The sequence below is a fragment of the Hyperolius riggenbachi genome, chromosome 9 (genome assembly GCF_040937935.1).
Source record: "Hyperolius riggenbachi isolate aHypRig1 chromosome 9, aHypRig1.pri, whole genome shotgun sequence".
Taxonomy (NCBI): Eukaryota; Metazoa; Chordata; class Amphibia; order Anura; family Hyperoliidae; genus Hyperolius; species Hyperolius riggenbachi.
This window is the reverse complement of record NC_090654.1, coordinates 42,234,170-42,255,984: the sequence shown is the minus strand read 5'-3', so window position 1 is coordinate 42,255,984 and position 21,815 is coordinate 42,234,170. Positions and strand designations below refer to the sequence as shown.

General features: G+C 45.6%; 1 protein-coding gene across 2 annotated transcripts in view; it reads left to right on the top strand.

The window, feature by feature from the left end:
• LOC137531571 (farnesyl pyrophosphate synthase-like) overlaps positions 1-21,815 on the top strand; it is a 58,223-nt gene that overhangs the window by 16,729 nt on the left and 19,679 nt on the right. The window contains exons 2-8 of one of the 2 annotated variants that reach the window (XM_068251494.1): positions 10,725-10,869; positions 12,040-12,180; positions 12,251-12,331; positions 12,439-12,561; positions 19,094-19,182; positions 19,332-19,404; positions 19,649-19,726. In XM_068251494.1, coding sequence (XP_068107595.1) covers positions 10,741-10,869; positions 12,040-12,180; positions 12,251-12,331; positions 12,439-12,561; positions 19,094-19,182; positions 19,332-19,404; positions 19,649-19,726 — 714 coding nt within the window. In that variant the 5' untranslated portion in view covers positions 10,725-10,740. The remainder of the gene's footprint in view (positions 1-10,724; positions 10,870-12,039; positions 12,181-12,250; positions 12,332-12,438; positions 12,562-19,093; positions 19,183-19,331; positions 19,405-19,648; positions 19,727-21,815) is intronic. The other variant, XM_068251495.1, reaches the window with a different exon arrangement.

Sequence of the window (21,815 nt, the reverse complement as noted above, 5' to 3'; positions counted from 1 at the left end):
AGTTTGTGCCAGGTGTCTAGCTTCGATACCCAATAGTTGAAGGGTGCAGATGGATTGTTCAACACAGCTACGCCATCTGACATGTAGTCCTTGACCATCTTCTCCAGGCGATCGGTGTTGGAGGTGGATCTGCACGCTTGCTGTTCTGTGTGCTGCTGCATGGGTGTCAGAAAATTTTCCCACTCCAAGGACACTGCCGATACCATTCCCTTTTGGGCACTAGCTGCGGCTTGTGTTGTTTGCTGCCCTCCTGGTCGTCCTGGGTTTGCGGAAGTCAGTCTGTCGGCGTACAACTGGCTAGAGGAGGGGGAGGATGTCAATCTCCTCTCTAAAGTCTCCACAAGGGCCTGCTGGTATTCTTCCATTTTGACCTGTCTGGCTTTTACTTCAAGCAGTTTTGGAACATTGTGTTTGTACCGTGGATCCAGAAGGGTATAAACCCAGTAATTGGTGTTGTCCAGAATGCGCACAATGCGTGGGTCGCGTTCAATGCAGTCCTAGGCCGAAGAGGTCATAGCCTAGGGTCACAAAACCTGTTTATTTGGGCAATTTCAATGGTGGCGAGTCTGACGTACATAAATCGCAGCAATGGCCGTTAGCAACGTCTGAATCTCACGAAATGTCTCATGCAGGTAGAAGACATATTGTTAGACTTGGGCTCCAAAGATGGGTTCCCTACATCTCTGCAAACCAGAGTTACAGGGCTCCAAATTTGGTAAAATCACCCATAGGCTTTCATTGGGCCTCCTATTTACAGTTCCAAAATCTCACATCTTTTCAAAGGGCAATTACTCAGCAGTGGCAAATTTTCTAGCATTGTAGGGACCCTTAGGGGGAACATGACTGGTGAGTTTCGGGCCCCTAGGCCAAAGAGGTCATAGCCTAGGGTCACAAAAACCTGTTTATTTGGGCTATTTCAATGGTAGTGATGGTGACGTACATAAATCGCAGCAATGGCCGTTAGCAACGTCTGAATCTCACGAAATGTCTCATGCAGGTAGAAGACATATTGTTAGACTTGGATTCCAAAGATGGGGTCCCTACATCTCTGCAAACCAGAGTTACAGGGGTCCAAAATTGGTAAAATCCCCCATAGGATTTCATTGCCTCCCTATTTCACTTTCCAAAATCTCACATCTTTTCAAAGGGCAATGGCTCAGCAGTACCAAATTTTCTAGCATTGTAGGGACCCTTAGGGGGAACATGACTGGTGAGTTTCGGGCCCCTAGGCCGAAGAGGTCATAGCCTAGGGTCACAAAAACCTGTTTATTTGGGCTATTTCAATGGTAGTGATGGTGACGTACATAAATCGCAGCAATGGCCGTTAGCAACGTCTGAATCTCACGAAATGTCTCATGCAGGTAGAAGACATATTGTTAGACTTGGATTCCAAAGATGGGGTCCCTACATCTCTGCAAACCAGAGTTACAGGGGTCCAAAATTGGTAAAATCCCCCATAGGATTTCATTGCCTCCCTATTTCACTTTCCAAAATCTCACATCTTTTCAAAGGGCAATGGCTCAGCAGTACCAAATTTTCTAGCATTGTAGGGACCCTTAGGGGGATCATGACTGGTGAGTTTTGCCACTGCTGAGCCATTGCCCTTTGAAATGGTGTGAGATTTTGGAACGGTAAATAGGAGGCCCAATGAAAGCCTATGGGGGATTTTACCAATTTTGGACCCCTGTAACTCTGGTTTGCAGAGATGTAGGGACCCCATCTTTGAAATCCAAGTCTAACAATATGTCTTCTACCTGCATGAGACATTTCGTGAGATTCAGACGTTGCTAACGGCCATGGCTGAGATTTATGTACGCCACCATCACTACCATTGAAATAGCCCAAATAAACAGGTTTTTGTGACCCTAGGCTATGACCTCTTCGGCCTAGGGGTCCGAAACTCACCAGTCATGTTCCCCCTAAGGGTCCCTACAATGCTAGAAAATTTGGTACTGCTGAGCCATTGCCCTTTGAAAAGATGTGAGATTTTGGAAAGTGAAATAGGGAGGCAATGAAATCCTATGGGGGATTTTACCAATTTTGGACCCCTGTAACTCTGGTTTGCAGAGATGTAGGGACCCCATCTTTGGAATCCAAGTCTAACAATATGTCTTCTACCTGCATGAGACATTTCGTGAGATTCAGACGTTGCTAACGGCCATTGCTGCGATTTATGTACGCCACCATCACTACCATTGAAATAGCCCAAATAAACAGGTTTTTGTGACCCTAGGCTATGACCTCTTCGGCCTAGGGGCCCGAAACTCACCAGTCATGTTCCCCCTAAGGGTCCCTACAATGCTAGAAAATTTGGTACTGCTGGGCCATTGCCCTTTGAAAAGATGTGAGATTTTGGAAAGTGAAATAGGGAGGCAATGAAATCCTATGGGGGATTTTACCAATTTTGGACCCCTGTAACTCTGGTTTGCAGAGATATAGGGACCCCATCTTTGGAATCCAAGTCTAACAATATGTCTTCTACCTGCATGAGACATTTCGTGAGATTCAGACTTTGCTAACGGCCATTGCTGCGATTTATGTACGTCACCATCACTACCATTGAAATAGCCCAAATAAACAGGTTTTTGTGACCCTAGGCTATGACCTCTTTGGCCTAGGGGCCCGAAACTCACCAGTCATGTTCCCCCTAAGGGTCCCTACAATGCTAGAAAATTTGCCACTGCTTAGTAATTGCCCTTTGAAAAGATGTGAGATTTTGGAACTGTAAATAGGAGGCCCAATGAAAGCCTATGGGTGATTTTACCAAATTTGGAGCCCTGTAACTCTGGTTTGCAGAGATGTAGGGAACCCATCTTTGGAGCCCAAGTCTAACAATATGTCTTCTACCTGCATGAGACATTTCGTGAGATTCAGACGTTGCTAACGGCCATTGCTGCGATTTATGTACGTCAGACTCGCCACCATTGAAATTGCCCAAATAAACAGGTTTTGTGACCCTAGGCTATGACCTCTTCGGCCTAGGACTGCATTGAACGCGACCCACGCATTGTGCGCATTCTGGACAACACCAATTACTGGGTTTATACCCTTCTGGATCCACGGTACAAACACAATGTTCCAAAACTGCTTGAAGAAAGAGCCAGACAGGTCAAAATGGGAGAATACCAGCAGGCCCTTGTGGAGACTTTAGAGAGGAGATTGACATCCTCCCCCTCCTCTAGCCAGTTGTACGCCGACAGACTGACTTCCGCAAACCCAGGACGACCAGGAGGGCAGCAAAGAACACAAGCCGCAGCTAGTGCCCAAAAGGGAATGGTATCGGCAGTGTCCTTGGAGTGGGAAAATTTTCTGACACCCATGCAGCAGCACACAGAACAGCAAGCGTACAGATCCACCTCCAACACCGATCGCCTGGAGAAGATGGTCAAGGACTACATGTCAGATGGCGTAGCTGTGTTGAACAATCCATCTGCACCCTTCAACTATTGGGTATCGAAGCTAGACACCTGGCACAAACTGGCAATGTACGCAATAGAGGTGCTGGCTTGCCCGGCAGCCAGCGTTATGTCGGAACGCTGTTTTCAGTGCTGCCGGAGGCATCGTCACAGATCGGCGGCGTATCCGCCTCTCCACAGAAAATGCAGACCGCCTGACTCAAATTAAAATGAATCAATCCTGGATTGGAAACGACTACGCAACACTCCCGGACCCCAACCAAGTAACATGAACAATGAAGTGTACAAGATACAGAGGCGCCAAAAGAATAAAAGGTAATTAAATGAACTTAAAAAACCAACTGGTTAAACAGAGGAGGCAGCGGTGGTCTTACCCCCTCCAAACAGACACAGGCAAGGACTGCGATTCAGACAGTCAACAATTTATTCGGAACTCCAAAAAACAATGCAACGCGTTTCACGGGCCATACATCCCGCTTCCTCAGGCAAAATACAGTAGGAGTCACAGCATCTGTATTATATCAGCGAGCTCGGCGCCTCTGTGATGGGTTAGCGTTTCCGGTCCCTGTTTATTGAACCTCTCATCTGTATTACATTTATGACTGCATGGCGACAAAATGCAAATTGCTATCCGCACGCTTCTTGTCCTCATGCAAGGCCTGGGTTGTTGTGTCTCAAAGCGTGGCCTTCTCCTCCTGCGCCACCCTCCTCCTGTTCCATCACGTGTGCTGCTGCTGGGTTAGCGTTACCGGTCCCTTTTCCTGGAACCTCTTATATGTATTACATTTATGACTGCATGCCGACAAAAAGCATGTTACCTGTGCAAAGAAAACAGACATTTCCCGCATTTAAAAGACAGTTTTCCCTTTGAAACTTTAAAATCGATTTTCTCAAAAACTATAAGCTCTTTTTGCTAAATTTTTTTTCCTCTTGTACCCACTCCCAAGGTGCACATACCCTGTAAATTTGGGGTATGTAGCATGTAAGGAGGCTTTACAAAGCACAAAAGTTCGGGTCCCCATTGACTTCCATTATGTTAGGAGTTCGGGTCGAACACCCGAACATCGCGGCCATGTTCGGCCTGTTCGGCCCGAACCCGAACATCTAGATGTTCGCCCAACACTAGATCCAATGCATGCCAGTAGTATTGGGCGAACAGTGTTCGCCACTGTTCGGGTTCTGCAGAACATCACCCTGTTCGGGTGATGTTCGAGTTTGGCCGAACACCTGATGGTGTTCGGCCTTTTAAGTTCGGGTTCGCCCCGAACTACTGAATGGCCGCCGAACAGGGCCGAACAGGGCCCCTGTTCGCCCGAATAGGGCCCCTGTTCGGCCGAACAGGGCCCTGTTCGCCCGAACATGCCGCAATACGGCCCCCCTATGGGGTCGCAGGCATAAGGGGGGAGCATGCCCCGATCGCGGGGGGGGGGGGGGTCGGAAATTCCCCCCACCCCCTCCGCTAGCGCTCCCCCCTCTGCCCGCTTCCCCATAAAAAAAGTTTAAGGCAAGTTAAATAGTACTTGGTGGCTGGCCTGGCACTGACAGTGGAGTGAGGAGGAGGAGGAGTCCGAGTAGCAGAGTGATGCGTTGAGGCCGGGCAGCGGGCGGTTCAGCGGTAGTACCCTTGTGGTACTTCCGCCCTTTCTCTGACCTCACGTCCTCTGCGTGATGACGCATACGAGGGTACGCATGACGCGTACCCTCGTATGCAGAGGACGTGAGGTCAGAGAAAGGGCGGAAGTACCACAAGGGTACTACCGCTGAACCGCCCGCTGCCCGGCCTCAACGCATCACTCTGCTACTCGGACTCCTCCTCCTCCTCACTCCACTGCCAGTGCCAGGCCAGCCACCAAGTACTATTTAACTTGCCTTAAACTTTTTTTATGGGGAAGCGGGCAGAGGGGGGGAGCGCTAGCGGAGGGGGTGGGGGGAATTTCCGACCCCCCCCCCCCCCCCCGCGATCGGGGCATGCTCCCCCCTTATGCCTGCGACCCCATAGGGCCCCCAAAATGGGCATGTTCGGGGGTCCCATTGACTTCCATTGAGTTCGGCGTTCGGGCCGAACATGCCGAACATCTGGCCCATGTTCGGCCTGTTCAGCCCGAACCCGAACATCCAGGTGTTCGCCCAACACTACATGCCAGTAGTTCAATCTCTGTGAATGCTAGATCCAGCTCTTGGATGGCCTCAGGAGGTAATGTGGGTAAGGGAGTGGAATTGATATAAGAAGCTATTTTGTCCCTCAGCTTAGCTGGTTCTAAGTCATGGAATTTACCCTTAATATTATATAGGGAGGTGTAGTATGTATTGAATTCTTTGGCAATGTCTGATGATTTGAATTTGGTCTGGTTCTGTGTATTTTTAATGGAGAAAATGTTTGTGGAGGGGGAAATTGGGTGCAGGGATTTGGCCAGTAAGGTGCCACATTTACCCCCTGATGGAAGAACATACTACGGGACTTTTCTCTGGCTATCAAAGTGGTTTGATCTATTAAGGATAAGAGGGTCTGTCTGGAGTTGGATAGTTTAAGGTCTATATCAGGTGAGTATCTATCTTTTAATTTACTCTCTAGGGCGTCCACCTCCAGGATTAGTTTGGGGATTTGCTCATTGCGATCACTTTTAAGTCAAGAGCCATGAGAGATAAAGACCCCTCGCAGAACGCATTTTAGGGCTTCCCATTTAATGGCAGCTGAGGTTTCATCGTGAGCATGGTTGAGAGTGAAGTTTTCAAAGGTTTTTTTTATATCTGCTGCACAAGTGGGGTCCCGAAGTAAGTTGTCATTCAATCTCCATTGACTCTGGGCTCCCAGGGATTGATGTAAAGTAAATGAGCAGAAAATTGGGGCATGGTCTGACCATAATCTATTGCCTATGGATGCTTGGATGTCCCTGTCCAGGAGTCTTTGAGAAGTAAGAATATAGTCTATTCGGTGGTGTGTCTGATGGACAGGAGAGAAAAATGTATAGTCTCTGTTGTTTGGATGGAGGATTCTCCAGACGTCTACCAGACATAAGGACTGAAGTTTAGATTTAATTTTTGTAAGGGTAGTTTTGGGAAAGGGATGTCCGTTGGGAAGAGGAATCAAGTAGTGGGTTGAAACACAAGTTAAAGTCCCCCCCCCCCCCCCCCCCCAGGATTATGCTGCCTTCTGCAAATTGTGTTAATTTAGAAAGGTATGAGAGTAAGGTATTGCCTTGATTTTGATTCGGAAGATATATGTTTGCCAGGGTGTACTTGGTGTCTAGAATCTGTACTACCATAAAGATATATCTTCCCTGTGTGTCTATTTGTGTCTTGAGGACGTTTAGGTTAATGTTTTTGTGGATTCCTATAGAAACTCCCTTAGATTTACCTGAAGGGTTTGGGCAGTGATACCATTTATTGTAATATCTAGATTTAAATAGGGGCACTTCCCCCTCTTTAAAATGAGTCTCTTGTAGGAATATGATGGAAGCTTTATGTTTATGGAGATGATAAAGGATCTGGGATCTTTTATTGGGGATATTAAATCTCTTGACGTTATAGGATGCTATGGAACATTTATCCATATTTTAAGATGTGGGTGAGCACGTATCGTATTGCATTCTTATCACAGGGCGTAATTGATATGGTTTTGCTGGGGGGTCCGCCACACCTCCTACAGGGAAGGAGCACACGGGGAGAGAACGGTACATGTGGGATAGAAGAGACAGGAAAGAAAGAAAACAGAACTAATAGTATAAACCTCAGGCCAGAATAAAGCCTGAATAGAGAACCTGTAAGATTTGTCTCACATCCCGGATGAAACCATAGAATCGGTACTATCGGGATGAAGGATTTGGTGGGAGATGAAAGCCAAACACCGGTTCCGACGGCTCCCAACAAGCCGGGACTCAATTGTATGAACTATAACACATCAAGTTAAATACAGCGAACATATAATGGAAAACTTTCACCCATGGTCGTAGGGAATGCTTGGGTTTTTTAGCGCTAACTCAGCCTTTGACCCAAGCAAATCTAGCGGGGGTATCTGGGATATTATAACTCGCTAGGAGGGAGGGGGGGGGAGTGGGAGGGGAAAAAGGGGGGGAGCCAAGAAACCCCAGGACTTTAGGAGTTTAAGGTCAGGAATATTGTCTGGGGCAAAGCATGAACAGGTTATGGGATATTAGTGGGAGGGCCTTTTGAGATCCCATTTTTGTAATATTATAATGTTGTTGCCTTTCCGCGTTATTATGTAGTAAGGCTTCAGGATATACCCCTCCCCGCACCCCGTAAACCCACCCAAACGATCACTACAGTATAACAACTTTGTAGGTGTGTAAAAGGAAGATAAAAACACCTTAACTGTATAAGGCAATATGCTATATTAGAGTTGTAAATGCATAATGAAGAACAGTAACACTTGACTAGAACAAGAATGAGATTGGCATCAACAGAGTGTAACCAGGACCCACAGCGGTGGTACACTTAATAGGGTACACTCCTAGCCTTCAACTGGACAGCTGGATCGCCATCCACACAAGAGTGGGCTAGGGTAGCGTTTTCCCATGGCAAGGGGTGGTCACAAAATCAAGTGAGTGCATCCAGAGTAGTGGAGTTATCTATCAATGTTGTTCCTGTTGGGTCTGTAGCGGTTTGGTACCCTCTTCCATTTCTCTCTTTGTGGTAAAGCAAGAGTGTCGGTCTGAATTGGCCATTCATCCAGGGTGATGTCAGGCAGATCAAAGGTTTCTCTGACTTTCAATAAGTCTTTAGGTGAGTTAAAAGACACCGATTTGCCATCTTTACTGATGAAAATTGCAAAGGGATAGCCCCAGCGGTATATAATGTCTCGATCCCTTAAAGCTTCCAGTAATGGCTTAGATGCCCTGCGCAGCTGGAGAGTGAGAGTGGAGAGATCGGGCAGTAGATGAATCTCAACACCATCAAAAACAATGTTCCTTTTTTACGTGCAGCAGCCATTATAGCGTCTTTTTCCTTATAGAAGTGCACTCTACAGATGATATCTCGCGGTTTGGCCGGGTCAGATCTTGGGGGGCCTGCTGCTCTGTGGGCCCGGTCGATTTCAATCTTGTTATCTGCCGGCGCATCTAAGAAGATATTAAATATTGCTTCGGTAGTAGCCATAATATCTGGGGCCTTGGTCGTTTCAGGGACGCCTCGGATGCGTATGTTATTTCTTCTATGACGATTTTCCAAATCGTCAATCTTCATGTACAGGGCCGTGATGTGCTCGGAGTGGGCATTAACAGTAGGGGTTTGTGATTTCAGGGATTCAGCAAGCTCTTCTTGGCCTTTCTCCACTTCCACCAGTCTGTTAATAACATGTGCAAAGTCTTGCCTGAACTCGGCCATATCTTGTTTATAAGTCTCCATTATTCTAGTGAAACAGTTCTCTAGATCTTGTTTAGTAGGGAGAGATCTGATGTAATCGTGTAACTCAACCTCTACGTAGGAGTCTGCACCCTCTGAGAGTGATGGAGAAGCTGAGCCTGCAGGCCGCTTAGGTGAGGGCCGGGCATTTGTGTAAGACTCTTCGGGTGCAGGGATATCGTGGCGGGAGTCGTGAACTGGCTGGTTAGGAGATATAGGCCTACCTTGCAGTACGTTTGCGGTGTCGGAGTTCCGTGGAGAAGACCGGTCCGTCAGTGTGAGCTGGGTTGGACTCTGCTGAGGGGATCTCACAGATGCAGCTCTTGGAGATGCCGAGGAAGTGTTGCTGCTCGGCGAGGTAGGAGCGCCGCCATGTTGCCTGGCCTGCGATACTACTTGCCCCTCTTCTGGTAGTTGCGTTCGTTGCTTCTTGTCCGGGGGACTGCGAGGCTGGTCGGGTGAGCGAGTCTCTTTTGTCCCAGTGGATGTAAGTGGGTCCGCGACTGAGCTGCTCGTTCTAGGAGATTGGGAGCCATTGGCTGCTTTGTCACGCGGAGTCTCCGCCATGCTTTTAGTCTCCCTGTCTTGTAGTCTTCTCTCGAGCGGCCTCAGAAAGTGTTTGATTTGGGAGTTGGATGGAGTATTGTGCTGGGCTTTAGTTCCCTTCTTTTTACCTCCTCCCATGGGCTATTTCGGCAGGTTAATAGGCGCTGTATCAGTGGTTTATGAGTCCGGGCTGTGGGAGCTCAGCGATGGTGCGTCTTCACACGGCCATTAGCAAGCCACGCCCCCCCATCTTATATTTTTTAATAATAATTTGTACTGTAGCCACTGGAACTTGAAAACTTTTAGAAATAGCCCTGTAGCCCTTTCCTGACTTGTCAGCAGCCACAATATGCAGCAGCAGGTCCTCTCTGAGCTCCTTTGTCTTAGCCATGACTGTCCACAAACCAACTGCAGAGAGCTGCTGTTTTTCAGCTGTTGAGTTGATTAAAGCATGTGTTCCCAATTAATCAGGGTAATTAGGATGCTTTAGAACAACTTGGACTATTTGGAATGGTATAGAACTCTGGATTTTCCCACAGACTGTGACAGTTTGTGAAGGGTATGAATCATTTTGGACTGGACACTTTTTGCTCAAATTTAAATAAAAGCTGAGAAATGTTTTTTTTTTCCACAATAATACCTCTTATACATCATCCTATTATCTTTTGGGAGACAAGTAATTTCCCAACAAAAATCACTTCCTGGTTGAATAAAAGTAACTTTTAAGTCAAAATGTAGTTACTATAAATAAAAGTATTGCACCCGGAGTAATATAATCACAAGCTGCTACCTTAGTTTGGAGATTCCTCACACCAAAAAGTATTTAATACAGTAAAAATAAGTCTAGGGTGCACTAATGGATCACCTACACTTGCATTTAGACTCTCCCGCATAGCCACTGGCCAGGGCTACTGGGATTGAGTGGTCTTGGGGATCCCAAGAACTAACTGTTCCTGCAGCGGAAATATCAGCAGGGGGACCGTTGCATGCTTTTAGGAGCTTGTGACTTTTACCCCAGGTTGTGCTGCAGTGAGGTTGTGTGGATGTGCTGTGGATTTGAGTGGAGCAGGATCCTGCTATTTTAAAACTGTTTATGTGTACTATATTATATTTTATTTACATACTGACTGTATTGAATATTTATAATTAAATTTATTGAGAATTTTGATGGTTTTAATAATCCATTAGCGCACCCCAGACTTATTTTTACTGTATTAAGTCAAAATTTGCCAGGGGTATGAATAATTATGGGCAGCACTGTATGTATGAGCTTTCTAGAATAGATATGAAGGAGTTTGTGAAAGCCAGTCATTCATTCTTGAACATACACCACTCATTATGTTATATTCTCTGCGCAGCTATGGTTTTCCCATTCAGAATGTTAATAATACATCTCTTTGACAGGGCGTCAGGAATCAGGATGAGCAGCACCCAGGTCTCTGCAGATCATCAGGAATTTTGTAGCTTCTTTGAAACAATAGTTCAAGATCTGACTGCAGAGTATTGGGGTCATCCTGAGATCGGGGATGCCATCTCAAGACTAAAAGAGGTAATGGTACATCCCAGGGCCGGGCCGAGGCGAGAGAGGCTCCAGCCTCAGGGCGCTGTGTAGGAGGGGGGCGCACAACTCGCTCAGCTATCATTCCCCTATTGTGTTTGAAGCAGAGAGAAATAAGAAAAGGGGAGACATGGCAGTGACTGCAAGCCAGATAAGTAGAGATGAAGGTGTTTGGGGGTTGGCGGCCCGGGGGCGCCTATTAGTCTAATAGCAATCAGTGTGTGATGGCTGGGAGGGAAGGGATGGAGGGGCGCACTTTGGTGTCTCAGCCTTGGGTGCTGGAGGACCTTGTACTGGCTCTGGTACATCCTGTAGTGTTCTGTTGCCCTATTACTATGTTATGAGTGCTCCTCCTTCCAGCCTTTCGGTTCTAAAGTAATACACCTTTTAATTTCCCAATGATTACTGCATTCCCCCCCTCCCCCCCTCCCAGGAAGGTACAACTACCCTCTGGTAACTCAGTCTCTGTTCTGTCTTTAATATATAATGCTACTTTATTATCAGCCCACATCTCTTCTGTCCATAGGTGTGTACAGTGTAAACCTCTGATTGCCGTGCTTTTCTTATATCTGCGGGAGTACAGAGTGTTACCTTGTGATCACCATGCACCTCTTCTGTCCAGAGGAATGTATGGTGTTACTCTCTTTGTCATCTTCTCCCTCTGTCCATGGGAGTGCACTGTTACCCTCTGATCATTCTGTTCCTCATTGGTCTGAAAACAAGGCCTGTACACACATTTGATTGATATCACCCAATGGGGATTTGGACCCAATCCCTCAAGTGACATTGCTGGGCTGAGGATGTACAGATGCATAGTCAGCCAATAGGCTAACGATGCGTTCTGTGGCAATGTGGGGGGAGGGGAGGGCCAGTGGTTGGCTGATGGAGTTGCACAGACGTAATGTCACATGACTGGGGGGAGAGCACAAAGGTATCGGCCATCACTCAGCTGAGTTGATCCACCGGGTGGATCGTTGGTCGAGGTCATAAGCCACTGTACACATGCCGGATTATCGGCATTGGTGGTCAATATTGGCCACCTCAGCCAACCTTGATCTAGCAAAGGTAGGGACCTTTGCCCTGTAATCACACTGCCCCTCTTCTGTCTGCAGGAGTGTACAATGTTGTCCTGTGACTATCATGCCTCTTTCCTGTTTGCAGGTGCTGGAATATAACATCCCAAGGGGGAAGTTTATACTGGGAGTGACAGTTCTGTCATCATTCCGGGAGCTGGCAGGATCAGAGTTACAGACAGAGGACAATATCCGAAGGGCCCTGGCAGTGGGTTGGTGTGTAGAGCTGGTAAGTCTCATATTACATCTTCATTAATGACTTTTAGTGTTTATATTAACCTTTGAATCCTATTTCCCAGCTTCAAGCCTTCTTCTGGGTGGCTGATGACATCATGGACCAATCTGAGACCCGGCATGGCCAGCTTTGCTGGTACAAAAAGGTGACCTCTTTCTCTCACTATCTATACTATAAACAGGGAGTGGAGAAGCGGGGCTAACCTTAGATGGAAGGCAATCTGATGGTTCTGATTCCCATGTTCTGTCACAGGATGGCATTGGGCTGAGTGCTGTCAATGACTCCTTTCTGCTTGAAGCCTGTGCATACCAAATCCTGAGGAAGTACTGCCGTGGGCAGCCATATTACCTGAACCTGTTGGAGCTCTCCCTGGAGGTGTGTCTTCCTTCCTAGACTTGCCTTTACTTATTTTTCATTGTCTTTTTTAGAGAGATTAAGTGTTGTATAAAGGAGAATCCCTTGAAGTGGTGTTGGATCAGCTTTTGAAAAAATATAATTTTGTCTTTGACTTGTTATGTATTTTTGTCCTTTAGAACTTTTTTGGCTTAACTTTTTTATTATTTTAAAGTAGACCTAAATTCTGCAATATGGCTCAGCCACCTCATGTAGGGCAGCCAAAATTAAATAGATAAAAACAATTCACGGCAATCAAAAGTTTGCAGTTAAAGTCAGAAGCTTACGTACTCTTAAGGCAGATTCTTTAAAACTCACTTTATAACCCCTCCACAGAATAAGATCAATTTTTCATTTGACATATTGTTTAAGTCATCTAATTTGTGCAGGAAAACGTAAGAAGTTTACATTCATTCTGAAAATATTTTACAGCTTTGTTTTTAATATCTTGTCGACCGCTCCACGGCAATTGGTGTGAACGTGGCGGCAGCCCCAGGACCACTCCACGGTGATCGGCATGAAGTGCTAGGGGCGGTGATTGCAGGGGATTGTGCACGCTGATGTTCGTGCATCCCCGCTGGAATGACGGATCATGCTCTGCCATCAGTCTATTTACTAGATACAGCGCTGCAATCTAAGGCAACACTGTACAGGGGACAGCCGTGTCAGGGGCGTAACTAAAAATCACTGGGCCCCCCTGCGAATATTTGGATGGGCCCCCCCCCCATAGGTGCCAAATAATCGTAATGGGGCAGCGTTTCACTGTAAATTAATTGTAAAGTGGGCAGCATTTTACCAGACAATCGTAATGTGGGCCAGAAAATCGTAATGTGGGCAGAGTTCACCAGAAAATCGTAATGTGGGCCTTTAGAAAATCATAATGTGGGCAGAGTTCACCAGAAAATCGTAATGTGGGCACCAGTCACCAGAAAATTGTAACGTGGACAGCATTCACCAGACAATCGTAATGTGGGCAGCGTTCACCAGAAAATCATAATGTGGGCAGAGTTCACCAGAAAATCATAATGTGGGCAGAGTTCACCAGAAAATCGTAATGTGGGCACCAGTCACCAGAAAATCGTAACGTGAGCAGCAGTCACCAGAAAATTGTAACGTGGACAGCATTCACCAGACAATTGTAATGTGGGCAGCGTTCACCAGAATATCGTAATGTGGGACAGAAAATCGTAATGTGGGCAGAGTTCACCAGAAAATCGCAATGTGGGCAGCAGTGACCAGAAAATCGCAATGTGGGCAGCAGACACCTGAAAATCGTAATGTGGGCAGCAGACACCTGAAAATCGTAATGTGGGCAGCAGACACCAGAAAATCGCAATGTGGGCAGCAGACACCTGAAAATCGCAATGTGGGCAGCAGACACCAGAACATCGCAATGTGGGCAGCAGACACCTGAAAATCGCAATGTGGGCAGCAGACACCTGAAAATCGTAATGTGGGCAGCAGACACCTGAAAATCGTAATGTGGGCAGCAGACACCTGAAAATCGTAATGTGGGCAGCAGACACCTGAAAATCGTAATGTGGGCAGCAGACACCTGAAAATCGTAATGTGGGCAGCAGACACCTGAAAATCGTAATGTGGGCAGCAGACACCTGAAAATCCCCCTGCAGAATTTCAGAGCTGAAGCCTATGACAGCTGATCACACTGATTGGCTGGCGGGGGGAGGGAGGGAGGGGTATCCTAAAATAAATAAAAATTTATGGTAATTTATTAAAAAAAATAAAAATAAAAACAAACCCAACAAATTAAAACAATAAATAAAAAAATACTCTGGCAGGGATCAGACCCCACCAACAGAAATCTCTGTTGGTGGGGAGAAAAGGGGGGGGGGGGGATCACTTGTGTGCTGAGTTGTGCGGCCCTGCAGCGAGGCCTTAAAGCTGCAGTGGCCTATTTAGTAAAAAATAGCCTATGGGGGTTTAACACCATGGTCCTTAAGTGGTTACATTATGTAACTTGAACCTAATATTTTAAGTAACCTTCCAAAAGCATCTTAAAACAGGCTGCTGACATTTTTGGCCAGGCCCTAAATGTCCCTGGAATTCCGAACAAATTCCGAATTTTGTGGATTCCCGTTTCCATTGCTAAACTGTAATTTATTGCAAATATATTTATGCACTAGTCATAAGTTTAGGTATGGTTAGCGTGAAATTGTGAAAATTTGTTCATAATAGGTTACAATCAGTGCTGCTCATCAGGATTCCGGATATCCGGGAAACCCGGATATCCGAACTTTTTTGCTCTATCCACTTCGGATTCGGATTCCGGATTTTTTTTAAAAATCCGGCTAGCTATCTGCAGATATTTGGCCGCACAACCCGGATATCCATGGATATTGCAGGTATCCGAATCCGAAATACTGTAACTAAGGAGATGACATCCTGGATCCAATCAAAGGGCTCCCAGCAGAAGCCCTAGCAACCAATCACAGAGGGGAACCCTGGCCAGCCCCACCTGACCTCATTGAGCCAATCAGAGGGCTCCCAGCCTAAACCCTGGCACCCAATCACAGAAAGGAACACTGGCCAGCCCCCCTGTATATAAGGAGGGCTGCCATGATGAAACATATCGTCTTAGCTTGCTGAATGCTCACTGAGAGACATACTCCAGTGCTGGTGGCCTAGGAAGGGAAGGGCTGTACACAGTTATAAACCTAAAGCTGTTCAGTGATTAACCCCTTCACTACTATCACTACACTATTGTTAAATCGTTAATTAGCTTGATTGATGTCATAGTGTGACAGTCAGAGTGTGTGCTCCAGTGCTACTGGGCCTAGTAGCAAGGGCTGTACACAGTTATAAACCTAAAGCTGTTCAGTGGTTAACCCCTTCACTACTATCACTACACTATTGTTAAATCGTTAATTAGCTTGATTGATGTCATAGTGTGACAGTCAGAGTGTGTGCTCCAGTGCTGCTGGGCCTAGTAGCAAGGGCTGTACACAGTGATAAGCTGTTCAGTGATTAACCCGTTCACTACTATCACTACACTATTGTTAAATCATTAATTAGCTTGATCTTATTTGTGTGACAGTCAGAATGTGTGCTGCAGGCAGCTGATATGTGTCTGTGTGTGTGCTGTGCACAGACCAGGCCAGCTGCTGCCTGCTGGCCAGCTATTAGCCTTAGGTATAGGTTAGGGATTAGGGTATAGGATTACTGTGTTATTGTGTAGTTAGTACTGTAGTATTGCAGTCATTGCTAGTAGTTGTTAGAGTAGTAGTACTACTGTGTTAGCTTTCTACAGAACTGTTGTGCTGTGAGCAGTGGCAGTTTGACAGTCAGTGTGCACTAGTGTCTTCTCCTCTGCTGTCTGACTGCCACTCGGCACTTGGCACGTGTCACGTGCCAAGTGCCACATGACACGTGGCCAAGTGACACGTGCTAAGTGCCAATTGCAACGTGCTATGTCCGGCATGCTCCTGGCACACGTTACACCTGCTGCTGCTGCATTGCCTTGCTCCTGCTGCCTGTGCAGGTCCCACCGCCAGGCCACGGTGCCACAGGCCACTGATACCACCTATATTTAACCCAAAACACAATTGCTGCGTAATTTTTTGGAGGTGTCTTCTTGGCTGAAAACTGTCATGTCCCAGTTGTGCGGTTGGACTTTGGACACAATGTGGGCTGCATGACCGCTGTCTGGAACCTAGGCCTAATGTTAATTGACAGCCATTTTTGGGGGGGGGAGGGATTTTAAGTCCCAACATCATCAATTAGTGTTCACTTTTACAAAATAATGATGCTACATGCCTCATATACCTTCAAAAATGTTTTTAAAGCAATTTAAAGGCCATTTCCGGTTTTCGATCTGGATATCCGAATCCGCCCGGATACTAGGGTCGGCTATCCGATTCGGATCGGAAAATTATGAACTCGGATATCCAACCCGGATCGGATATCGGGGTATCTGGATCCGAATCGGATCCGGATTTTGAAAAGGGGTATCCGAGCAGCACTGGTTACAATATTTGCATTGAAAATTTCCATTCATGTCCCTGAGGCAGGGGTCACATATGCGAAAACACGCTTAATGTTTTTCTACAGAGATTCATGGTGAAGTGGGGTAAAAGGAGGTTTTCTGCTGGGAAGGAACATACCAGCTTGGTTGCTTCTTTTTGCACACTATGGGCTTAATTCACTAAACCGTGGTAACTCATATCATGGCCGTTTTTGCGCACATTTTCGCGTTTGCGCGCAATCGTGAATTATCACGTGCAATCGCACATTATCGCATGAAAACTATATTGTCTTTGTGCGAAAATTCACGATTGCACACGCAAATGTGCGCAAAAATGGTCATGATATGAGTTATCACGGTTTAGTGAATCAAGCCCCATGTGCGTTTCCTTTTGTCAACAGTCAGCTGATGATCAATGCCTTCAGAATGCTCAGTAGATAGTTTTCGTTATTTATGCAAACAACACCTTTGGGCATTACACAACATACATCTGCAAGTTTCTGCAAAATGCGATGGATTTTAAACCATAAATTGCGAAAGTTAGAAATCCATGTGCTCATCCCTAGTGGGCAGCCACTCTTTGAAATCTGTCCACAATTTTAGAGGCTTTGTGGTGGCCACCCCCAGATACATTGACTTTTGCCCATAACTTTGGAGGTGTTCTTGGCATCATTGTCCATTTGGAAAATTCATAATTGACTGACCTTCAATCTCCTGGCTGAGCTATTGCGTTGTTGTAGTACACCGTGACCTAAATAACCTTGCTTGCTCATGATGGCATCTTTTTTTGCGAAGCACACCATTTACTTCTGCACAAAAATACCCTCACATCATAGTGTTCCCACACCAATTATTACAATGGTGTTCTTCTGCCTGCAAGACTCATCCTTTTAACTCCAATTTTAACATACTAATCGTCATTATGGTCAAAGAGTTTAATCTTGGATTCAATGGACCAGAGGGCATTTTTATAGAATGTGAGATCTATTTGGTAGTTTGGGACCATTGGCTTCTTCTTTGTTAAAATACCTTTCAGGGTACATAGAGTAGGAAACATTTTTTTGTGGATATACATACTTTTCAAACACAAAGAAACGATTGCTCACTCCCACACAGCGCTTTGGCATTTAAATTGGAACGCAGACAGCCTGTCAGCCAATAAAAGTGCAAATACTTGTACCTGTGTCTGCAATACCAAATCTAGCAAGAGCTGAAACAAAAAGCCATAGACAGGAGAGAGACACAATCGTACATTATATGACCAGCAGGGGGCACCGAGTGCAGGTATACCTCTCCAATCCCCCCTTCCTTCCACTGACCTGTGAACTAGAAGCTACAAAAGTAAGATTATAGGAATCACAAAACATGGGGGCACATGAGACGGGGACCCCTGGGCTCTGCCAACACTTGCGACCCCCCACTCCACAGGCAATACCAGGCAGGCAGTGCAGGTAGACCCCTGTGCTACCACCCCCAAGGAAATCACCCACAATTGCCACAGTACCCACGTGCCCTTTTTAGGTATTTGGGCCAGTAGCTCCTTCTTCGTTGAAATATTTTTAACTACATTTTATAACACCTTACTTTATTAACAGTAAGATACATGTTATTGTGGACATACATACTTGTTTATCTGATTCCTCTGCAATGTTACATGCTTATTTGCTTGTTTTTCTTGAATTGTGTTGTCCCATGAGATTTATACTTGTGCATTTTTGTTTGTACAAATGAATGTGGAACCTTCAGATGTCTGATATTTGCTCCGAAGGATGAACCAGATTCATGGAGGTCCACATATTTTTTTTTTCTGAGACCATGGTTAATTTATTTGGATTTATCCATTATGTCATTCTGTCAATAAAAAGGATATGCAAACTTATTTGACCACTGGAATTGTGTCAGTTGAGTCAATAAGGGGACGTTGACACTTATTTATATTCTTCTGCTTTTTGTGAAATTCTGAAATCGCATTTGGGCCCTTTTTACACTGAGAAAAGCAATTGTGCTGCAATGTGTTTCTCTTCACTTTAATACTGCAATTCTGCCATGATTTACGCATGATCTGACTGGTGTATGGTGTGATTGTTGTTTGTTTTGTACTTAGCGTTTAGGGTTATATTACAGGGCTTAGGTCCCCCTCTTACATGATGTGTCTCCAGTCAGCCATCTGACGACCTTCCCAGGAAGTTGCCAGATTCCTTTGAAACTTGATTTGCCAGTTCCAGTAGCAATAAACTAATTTGAGTAAAGCTTGGCTGGGAGGTCCATAGAATGGGCAGGTTCTGCCTCAAAGAAACTGCTTATGGTTTACACTGATGTAAGAATTGAAAAATCCAGAATTTCAGAAGGTCTTGTTGACCACCATAGAGATACACAGAAAACTGCCTAAAGAGACACTTTGGGGAATCTTCATAATAACAGCAGACACCAGTGTGTGTGTGTGTGGGGGGGGGGGGGTCAAAATGGCCATTCTTATGGTACGTTTTCTGAAAACCAACAAATATAATCCTGCTTTTCATCTTCCATTTGCAGATCTCATACCATATAGAGTTGGGTCAGGCTCTGGACTTCATCGCTGCTGAGCCAGGAAAGGTGGATTTGGACAAATTCACCTCAACAAGGTGGACAACTTTTCTGTGATCAGTTGTGACGTCTGTATAGAACTTCTGCTGAGTCCCCGAGCGTTAACCATGGATGAGTACCATTGCTATGAGGAGGAAACTATACCCTGGCCTGTGTATTTATGTTGCAATTCCCACCTATGTTGCAGGTATAAGGCTATCGTCAAATACAAGACTGGCTTCTATTCCTTCTATGTGCCTATTGCTGCAGCCATGTATATGGTAAGTTGTCTGATGAAGATGGTGGTTGGGTCTGCAATGTATTTGAATTGGCCTAATTTACCAAAGTGTGTGATAGGACCTCCGTCATACATTCCTATGTGATGGTCCGTGAAAAGTGGTGTTACTCCTGTGTTGTATGTTCCTGCTATGTGCTGGGAGGACTCATGGTGGTTCAAAGAGCTCAAGTATAGCAAAAAAAGAAGACAGTTTACATTATTGATTGGTCAATATGTTTAATTTACAGGCTGGAATAGATACTGAAGAAAAACATCAAAACACCAAGAATATTATTCTGGAAATGGGCGAGTTCTACCAGGCTGAGGTGATGTGTGTGTGTGTGTGTGTGTGTGTGTGTGTGTGTGTGTGTAGTATGTGGTGTGTGTGTGTGTGTGGTATGTGGTGTGTGTGTGTGTGCGTGCGTGCGTGCGTGCGTGCGTGTGTGTGTGTGTGTGCGTGCGTGCGTGCGTGTGTGTGTGTGTGTGTGTAAGACTGGTGAGGTGTTTGTGGGGTGTCTGGGAGGAAGTATTTATTGGATTAGGCTTCTGTTCTAGCACATAATAGAGATAGCTGTGGCTGGTGACTTTCACCGATTAGTGATTGTCAGGTATTCTGGGAAGAGAGGATGAGAGGACTTCAACTATGGTTTTAGTACATAAATAATGATAGTAGGTTGTGAAGTCAGTATCTTGTAACTAAATGTGCTGACTTACTTTGAAGAGACTCTGTAACAAAATTTTCAGCTTTATTTCTTCTATTCTATAATTTCCTATACATGTTCTAATGTGGTGTGTCTTACTGCAGACTTTCCTAGTTGCACAATGGCTCTATTATCTCTGTTATATAATCTAATTTTCTTTCCTCTGACGGCTTTGTCTGGCTCAGGCACTCAGGCTGGAATGTGCAGCTCTGCTTGTGATAGGATAGAAGCTATACACACCCTCTCTACGCCCCCTGCAGGCTCTGTGTTAGTCACAGACTGAGCACCTCTGAGCCTATACATTCTGGTAACAGCCATGTCTTTTGTTTGTAAACACTGCCTAAAAGTGTCAGTTACAAGCCAGGATTGCAGCAGGGAGTGGCAGAAACAGCACAGAGGGGCCCAGGAGAACATAATGAATAGAATGGTATGCTTTTTATTGTAAGAATTTTAGAGTACAGATTCTCTTTAAGTAAAACTGTAACTGACTTCAGGGCCATGTACAACAGCTAATCCTGCAACACCCCACTCCCTCCTTCTCTGACTGATTGCCAATAGTTACATAGTTATTTGGATTGAAAAAAGACATACGTCCATCGAGTTCAACCAGAAAAAGTACAACACCAGCCTGCTCCCTCATAAATCGCTGTTGATCTAGAGGTAGGCTAAAAAATTCTTACAAGGCATGGTCAAATTAGCCCCAAAAGGGAAACAAATTCCTTCCTGACTCCAGATGGCAATCAGATAAAATCCCTGGATCAACATCACTGGGCATTACCTAGTAATTATAGTCATGGATGTCTTTCAATGCAAGGAAAGCCCCCTTTAAATGCAGATATAGAATTTGCCATAACTTCTTCCTGTGGCAATGAATTCCACATCTTGATCACTCTTACTGTAAAGAACCCTTTCCTAAATAAATGTCTGAAACGTTTTTCCTCCATGCGCAGATCATGTCCTTTAGTCCTTTGTGAAGGCCTAGGGACAAAAAGCTCATCCGCCAAGCTTTTATATTGCCCTCTGATGTATTTATACATGTTAATTAGATCCCCTTTAAAGGAAAACTTAAGTCAAATATAAAAAATGATTTTTACTCACCCGGGGCATACCTCAGCCCCCTGAAGCTGGATGGTGCCCTCACAGCCCCGCTCCGATCGTCCTGTCCCCGCCGGCGGCTACTTCCGGGTTCAGCGACAGTCGCCGACAGGCTGGGAACGCGGCTGATTTTCCGCGTTCCCAGCCGCTATATCACCCTCTATGCTGCTATAGCGTATATATATACGCTATAGCAGCATAGAGTGTGATTTAGCGGCTAGGAACACGGAAAATCAGCCGTGTTCCCAGCCTGTCGGTGGCTGTCGCCGAACCCGGAAGTAGCCGCCGCGGCGGGGACAGGACGATCGGAGCGGGGCTGTGAGGGCACCATCCAGCTTCAGGGGGCTGAGGTATGCCCCGGGTGAGTAAAAATCATTTTTTATATTTGACTTAAGTTTTCCTTTAAGTCGTCTTTTCTCGAAACGAAATAAACCCAGTTTATCTAACCTTTCTTGGTAAGTGAGACCTTCCATCCCTCGTATCAATTTTGTTGCTCGTCTCTGCACCTGCTCTAAAACTGCAATATCCTCCCTGTAATGTGGTGCCCAGAACTGAATTCCATATTCCAGATGTGTCCTACTCCTTACTAGAGAGATAAACAGGGGAAATATAATGTTAG